The sequence below is a fragment of the Anabas testudineus genome, chromosome 2, assembly GCF_900324465.2.
Source record: "Anabas testudineus chromosome 2, fAnaTes1.2, whole genome shotgun sequence".
Lineage (NCBI taxonomy): Eukaryota > Metazoa > Chordata > Actinopteri > Anabantiformes > Anabantidae > Anabas > Anabas testudineus.
The window spans coordinates 28,249,212-28,256,815 of NC_046611.1; the positions used below are offsets into that span (position 1 = coordinate 28,249,212).

General features: G+C 39.1%; 1 protein-coding gene across 2 annotated transcripts; it reads right to left on the bottom strand.

The window, feature by feature from the left end:
* Window positions 1-1,338: 1,338 nt before the first annotated feature.
* Window positions 1,339-6,357, bottom strand: trdmt1 (tRNA aspartic acid methyltransferase 1). 2 transcript variants are annotated; one of them, XM_026361291.1, is made up of 11 exons: window positions 6,274-6,357; window positions 5,681-5,790; window positions 5,511-5,587; window positions 5,145-5,216; window positions 4,641-4,706; window positions 4,391-4,460; window positions 4,209-4,283; window positions 3,146-3,471; window positions 2,807-2,864; window positions 2,467-2,596; window positions 1,339-1,795 (listed from the first exon to the last, which is right to left on the bottom strand). In XM_026361291.1, the coding sequence occupies exons 1-11, from the start codon at window positions 6,335-6,337 to the stop codon at window positions 1,695-1,697; spliced, it is 1,149 nt and encodes a 382-aa protein (XP_026217076.1). In that variant the 5' UTR covers window positions 6,338-6,357; the 3' UTR covers window positions 1,339-1,694. The 2 variants fall into 2 exon arrangements, with proteins under 2 accessions (XP_026217076.1, XP_026217077.1); XM_026361292.1 differs by having other exon boundaries at window positions 6,261-6,357.
* Window positions 6,358-7,604: the final 1,247 nt, after the last annotated feature.

Here is a 7,604-nt window from a genome sequence, read left to right on the forward strand (position 1 = left end):
CACACTCAAATGCTCACTGGCAAGACTTTGACCTGTCCGTCCCACAATAAAGCCCATCTCCATTTACCAAAGCTGGTGAAGTTTATTGTTAAGTGAGAATGTCCCTCACATGATTGCTGGAGATGATCAACTTGCTTCGTTTGACATTGTGTGTTTGTGTGTGTGTGTGTGTGTGTTGAAGACAGCAGAAGCAAGTTAACACTGTACAGCTAAATACAGGCAGAAATCTTTATTATTAACTGTTTCTAATAGAAACTTTATAAAACATAACTGATCAATTCTTGAAAGAATGAACAGGTTTATTTACCATCTCTTGTTTTCATGTTTTTTTTCTTTGACTTCTTCATAAGAAAATAAATAAAAAAAATAATTATAAATCACTCTACCTTGTGAATTTTAAAACTTACTGAAATTGGTTTAAATACTACATAACAGCCCAGTTGTCACAAAATGATGGCCCTAATCTTGTCAGTTTAGGTTTAAAATTTTCCAAAACCCATTATCTCAGATTTTACCTTCGTAAATTCTGAATGGATTACGGCCCTGTCCTAATGATTCCTAACAAAGTCATTATTTAAACATCATGGGTAATGCTTTTGGTATTAAACCTTTTTAGCGGTTAAATTTGAAATTGAAATTATAACTACTGATAGTATTATTGTTTTATGTAATTTTTACTGTTGTAATATTTGGTAATTATTCTTGAATGATTACTTTCTTTCTTATTTAGGTAACTTCTGTTGGTTGAGCAGCTAGTATTATGTACTGTATCAACATAACCTTGGAGCTTGTTCAATTGTTCTATTTCAGACTTAATCACTAGCGCAAAGCAACAATCCTGACCAATGTACAGAGTGCTTTTTACTGTGCAAGCTTTACTAGAACAATCTTTCACATCCAAATTTCTTTATGATGTCTATAATCATCTGCGTGCAATGATCTCAGATGGCATCTTGTAACACACATACACTTGGAGGAAGTTCATGATCTGCTGGAATCATGTGAGACACCTAATAAAGTCCACTTTGCTAAACTGAGATGCTTTATGGTGGAAACACTAGGCTGTCTAAAGTACACAACAGCTGGACAGTCGCAGCCAGCAGTAGGGCGATAGAGATTTTGCATCTAACAGTGTCAAAGCCTCCTCGTCTTCATGCATGATCAGCACGTAGCAAAGAGTTAACTCAATTCTAGTTGTTGATCTTGTATATTTTAAATGAGTTCAAACTTCTGTGTGAGTTGCATTCAGAGCTAGATACGGCACAGCAGCTTTTAACAGGAACAGACCTGGGAAAATGTACGGGTGTAAACAGCAACACAAACATTTGACAGGTTCCTTTCTTTATTTTTATTTTCAATATTAGAAAAAAATGTATCATAGTTTTCATAGAAAACATTTATTTTTCACCAAGAGAAACGAAATAAATGTACATCATTTAACTGAATGTTGCAAATATACATTCAGCTAAACACTGTACATAATATTAGTGTATTATGTATGTATATTACTGTAAAGTATTTACAACACAGTCATGTCACCAAAAAACACGTAAAAGCATGTAACACACGGGTTGGGTCCCTGTGAAGTATTTTGACCAACATCTGATCAGTGAACATGGCAGCAACATACATTTTCAAATACAGCCAGTGAGCATGAATAAAATGCTCTTCTTCTCAGCCGTGCTGAGCTGCTGCTAGGACACCAGCAGCTGCAGGAGTCTGGACACCACCACAACATTGAGGCTGTTTCCAAGAACTTTGTACTGCTGTTTGCTGGTGATCTGCTCTGGAAAGGCTGTAAAATACAGTGAAATGCAATAAAGAAAATAAGTCACACCAGGTTGAATCATGTGTTAGGTTGAACACAAAGCTCAGTCACATTGAGACAATTTGGAGAAAAAGATGAGACAAGAGAAGCCTAAAGTCTCCATCCATCCAACAGTGACGCTAATAGATGTAAAGTGTAGTGTAGTAGCTTAAGATACATTACAAGAAATTAAACAGTGAATACGTTCTGAAGCCACTGCATACACTGCCTAAACAGGAGAAGAAGGAAGAACCAAATTACTGCTAGCCTACATGAACGCTTTACTACAGCTATAGCTGCCTGAACTGAGCTCTATGTGGCCAGAAAATATACAAGTTGAGACACTTACTGTAAAAGCATTGTATTGTATTCGTAATGCCTGATATCAGGGGACAATGCAGCCTTGGCACCAAACACTTAGAAAGATGCAGGTTTACATCAGGCCAACCTTGACTCAGCCTCAAATTTTCATGTCTGTAGTTTTCTGTATTTTTCCTAATGTCAACAAAACCCATTTAAAATCTACAACATTAAAGCGCCCTATTACCAAATGTGTGTATTGTTTACTGGTCTGGTGAAACTATTTCTAAATAAAAATAACAAAATTAAAGAAAAACCTGCAGCCTTAACCTTTAAGGGCAGACAAACGTTTAACTTACAGAAGCTCTGAGGGAAACCCATGAGGTTGGCGACTTCTCTTGGAGTAAAGTAACGGAGCTTCAGTGTCGACAGCCGCTGAAGTTTCTCTTCTTCGGAGCATTGGTCCAGACCAGCAAACACACTCTGCATCTGCACAGAACACAAAGCAAAAATCTCCAACACACTACTGAGGAAATGTTGTTTTTGAGACGCAGAGCAGAAATCAGTGAAACCAAGGTGGGATAACAGATGGACTTGGTCAACTAGGTAAAAAAACACCACCTTATTATTATTCATTTATTATTCATTCATGCTCTTTTACACTTCAAATTTACTGCAGACATTTAAATCAAAACGTACCTCTGTTTCCATGCAGCACTGCAGCACTGAGCCAGTTCCCTCCACATACCGTCCATAGCTAAGGGAAGAAAAAAAACATTCTTCTCACAATCAAATGACAAATAACAAAAAGTTAAATATTAACAGCGATCAACTAATCAGATAGAAACACTGTAGCAGACACTATGAACCTGTTTCTCAAAACAGTTTTAGGGCCTTTGGATTAGAGGTAAACCTGACTAAAGCTGGACTGGTCATATTATAATGTGTCTGTCCGGGTATGGTAGGGTCTGGTTCTACTATTACGAGTCTAGAGGCTGTCAGTGTGTCTAGCGTTAGATCTGTTAGTTCTGCACCTACCCTTTGGTAAAGCAGGTTGACCGTCTGCATGTGGGCTGAACAATGTCCAAGATCAGAGCATATCGCAGCAGTGTTTTAGGAGGAAGGAGATAGTGTTCCAGGTTTACTTCCATCTGTGGTTCCAGGAAGTCCTGGACCATCCTGACAGACTGAACGCTGTTTTGCTTCATCTTCCTTTGGAGTTCTGTCCCTGTCTCGAGCTTATACAGGAAATGATCGTGCTGCATTTCCTCTTCAGGCTGGCAGGCAGCAGGGTGTGTAGAGCTCAAGACTGTGGGCTGCTCAGGGGAGTCACCTTCAGCAGGATGTGGGAAGGCATCTAAAATCTAGGATTAAATACTTCTTACTGTATATATGCACACATAAGACTTGTGTCGTGACATATATCAAAATGTCCTAATTAAAATAGTCAGGTCATTAAAATAAAAAAATATCATTACATGAGGACAATTTCTTTGGTAGAAGCAGTTTGTGGATCATCCCGAGTAAGTGTAACAAGTCTAAGTTATAAGAGATTTGCAAATATGTGAACCATTTTTAATTCTTGACTATTAGTAACATCTATAAAAGAGCTGTATTCTTTGTAAAGGGTGGTTCCTAGAGTTTCCAGATGTAGAATGGGAAGCAGAGTCTTTAGCTATCAAGCCCCTCTCCTGTGGAACCAGCTCCCAGTTCAGGTTCTGGAGGCAGACACCCTCTCTACATTTAAGACTGGACTTAAAACTTGCCTTTTTTATAAAGCTTATAGTTACAGTTGGCTCAGGTGACTCTGAACCATCTCTTAGTTATGCTGCTATACATTAGTCTGCTGGGGGACCTCTACTGATACACTGACCTCCCCTTCTCTTCTCCTATCCTCTCATCTATCCATTCAAATGCCACTATTGCACATCATTTACTTTGATGTTTGATATTTGTGTCTTCTCCCTCCCGTAGTTGTGTTTCCACCTCTCTGTCTCCCTCTCTCTGTACTTCTCTGCAGGTATCCTCAGCCTTACAATATTCTGATATATGCAATGTTAGCTCTGAAGGTCAGCTTTGGTTGACTGTCAGCGAGCCTCACCTTCTGGGAGCTAAAGTCTTCTGGTGAAATCTTAGCAATCATGAAGTAACGCAGTCTTGAATTCGGGATCCCAACCTGGGTTTATGACCATAAAAAAAAAAAAAAAATCACAGAAATAGAATTTAATCTGTCACTGTCACAAACAAGTGAATGAATTAAGTTACAAAGTGAGTCCTTCTTACACTTGTGGGTGAGACCATGACCTCTTTAAAAGTGTAACCACATTCCTTCAGTGTTTTCACCAAAAGTTCCCTAAAGAAAAGAAACATGACAATTAGGAGATTAATGCAGAAATCTGCAGTGTGGTCCAGAAGTATTTGGACAGTGACAAAACTTTCACTACCACAAAGAATCTGAAATTATGCAACCAAATTCTTCTTTATTGTTGCAACAATAACCGACTGTTATTGGTTAAACGGTGTCCGTCATTACCTGGCTGAGGAGCTCTCAAAGCCTTTCACATTCTCCAGCAGGATGAAGCGGGGCAGCTTACACAGCCTGGCCACACATCAAACACATACAAGTTGGAAAGAAAACATGAGAGGGTTTGTTAATAGAAACACATTCACCCATGGACCCCAGCAAGTAAACAGTTGAGCGCTACATCAATATACAAACACCCAGTGCCTACATTTGTAAAGAAAAGTAAAAAGGCTTATGTTTGCGTAAAACCATATTAGAAAATACAAAATATACATTATTGTCAAAAACACAGGGAGCTGTAGCAAAAAAGCAGCCAAGAGTTTGTTGTTTGTTTTTTGGCAACTCATGCTATTGTTGATTAAAACAGTGGTGGGCTAAAAGATTTCTTTTATGGCTAAAACATTCATAATATAAGTTAAAGTCTAATATTAAAAAATGTGGTGTTAATATAAAGAGATATATTCCCCTGTTCAGGCTGACCAGAGTGTTAAAACAATTCTAGAGGCTAAGCACCTTGGCAGTAGATCAAGGATATAGAGGAAGCTCTTTGTTCTGGAGTCACGAATGTCCCCCTGAAGTCCGATCCTGCACAGAGAGGAGAAAGGTATAAAATGGTATATTCATTATCTATGATGACAATGATCTGTATTGCAATAAGACAGACATTTATCACGTTACAATTCATTATTCATTCTTACAGACATCATGTAGCTGTGACTGTTTGTTACAGGTCTCTATTGATGTATTACTCTGACGACCTGCTCTAATGCACAGTGGATTATTCCTCCTCTGTCCTCTGTGCGTGTTTGGTAACACTGGAATTTGCCTTTTAGATTCATAATGTTTTGGATCAAAGTGAATAAAACGTAGAGGACCTACCTGGTGAAAGGCTGGCAAGGAGGGCTCATCAAAATCATGTCAAAAGATAATTTATTGAAGTCATCTAGTGATATGCCCTAAAAATAAAACAACAAAATACATTTATTTCAACACAGCAAATCTGACGCTCAAAAGTCTCTTCACGCTTGCTACACACTTAGATCACCCACCTCAATGGTCTTGTTCCACAGGGGGGTGTCAGGGAAATTGTGTTTGTAGATCTGATTGGCTGTGGTGTTTATGTCGATGGCAGCCACCACCTGGGCAGGTATGCCACTCTCTGGAAGAAGAAGAAAGAACTTTGTAAATTTAATTTAGTTACTGCTGTTTTATTACACTTCCTGAGAATAAAGCTGCGTGACTCCTTCTTGCAGAGAACCACTTCTGTTTTTTCTTTTTTACAACGCCTTGTTTTGAGCCCTCGGGGCCACCGTACACACCATGTGAAAACACCGATCGTGCAGATGATGAACATCATAAACAATAAGAGGAGACATACAGGAACAGCTTTGTGCTTTCGTTCTACGTGTCGCTAGTAGATCTAAAACACACAAGTTATGATTATAAACCAACCCACGCTGTTTCCTGCCCCCTCCTGCTTTTGCTCAACCCTTGAGAACACATTTAAGAGCTGAGTTGGTGTAAACCGGTGATACACATGGCGGTCTGCTCCAATAAACCACATCGTGGCAGAGACAATCTATCTCAGTTTGAACTTGTGATGAAATGACAACGTGCTGAGGATCCTACCTGTCAAACTCACCCTTTAAAGCACTGTGCATGCCTCCTATCCCGCTGTAAAGCTCCACAACCCTCAGAGTCTCCATGACACACGACGCAGCCTCGCTTCTGCTTCTTCTTTATTTTTGTGGCTGTGGACACAGATCGTCTGAGTGCGACAGCGCCACCCACTGGTAAGGAGTGTGGATAGCGTCTGAACAGAGCATCTGTGAAACATCTGTGAAATCACGTTTTACTCTTACCTTCTTTTTTTCTGTTTCACGTTTCGGACACTGTAACATCACCAACTGTTCTAATGTTTCTTCTTGCCAACGATAGTTACACCTGCCTGTGTAATTTTTCCCTTAACGTCTGCATTTTATAAAGTTCTTGAGACCAGTGTGTTGTCGCTCCTGTCTCCTCCTGTACATCTCACCTCTCCATCTTATCTTTGCATTCTACAAATCCAATGTCTTATTATTCCATTGGTATCATGAAGAGCACAATGTTTATTGTTGCTTTTTCTGATCTCAACCCAGAAACAGTACAGCCATCAATATATATACTACATAATATGTAACACAGATGAAGAAGTACAAAATATAAGACTGATGATCACACATCACCCCAACAACAGAAAGTAGGTACTGTGGAAGGGTGGACATTATCACATAAACCACTGTGGTCAAAATGAATCATATGTAACTGTAGCTTACATGACCAGATGAGAGCTCACAGAGGGATGCATTCAAAGACACACCAGCACCAGACTCTGCTCTTCTCTCACTGCAACCCGTCTCAGCTCTGCTGTTTGTAACCGTATGCAGTCCTGGCTGCTGTGTTTCCACCTTGCACCTTCCACCAAAATGTTTTCTCTGCCAAGTCCTCCTCTTGTCAGCACAGTAATGTTTCTGTTTCTGCTGTGTACAGTATGAGGATGCATTTTTCAACCCAACCCAAGCCTGAGAGTGTGGTGGCTGATCCCAAATTCAACGTGCTGGAGTTCATGTAGTTGAGTTTGTGTTTTGTTTCTTTCTTAAGCAGCATGGCCACCTCACCATTTAGATTTTTATTGATATTAAACTAAAGCTAAAACATGGATTCATGTAGTCTTTTTTTTTTTAGTTCACAACAAGTGACATTTAGGATCAGCTTCTGGATGTTCATTTTTTTTGTTGCCTTTTAAAAAAATAATCTAATAACATTAAATAAAAACCCTCAAGTCCCTAAAAAGTTTGAGTCACAAAAACATGAGATTGAATGAATATGTGCCCCTTGTTTTACTGTTTGTATTTGAGTTTGGGTTATTATTTATCATCACTGTTTATTGTCTGTTCCTGTTTGTTGCTGTCAGTTCTTCCACTGACTTTTCAT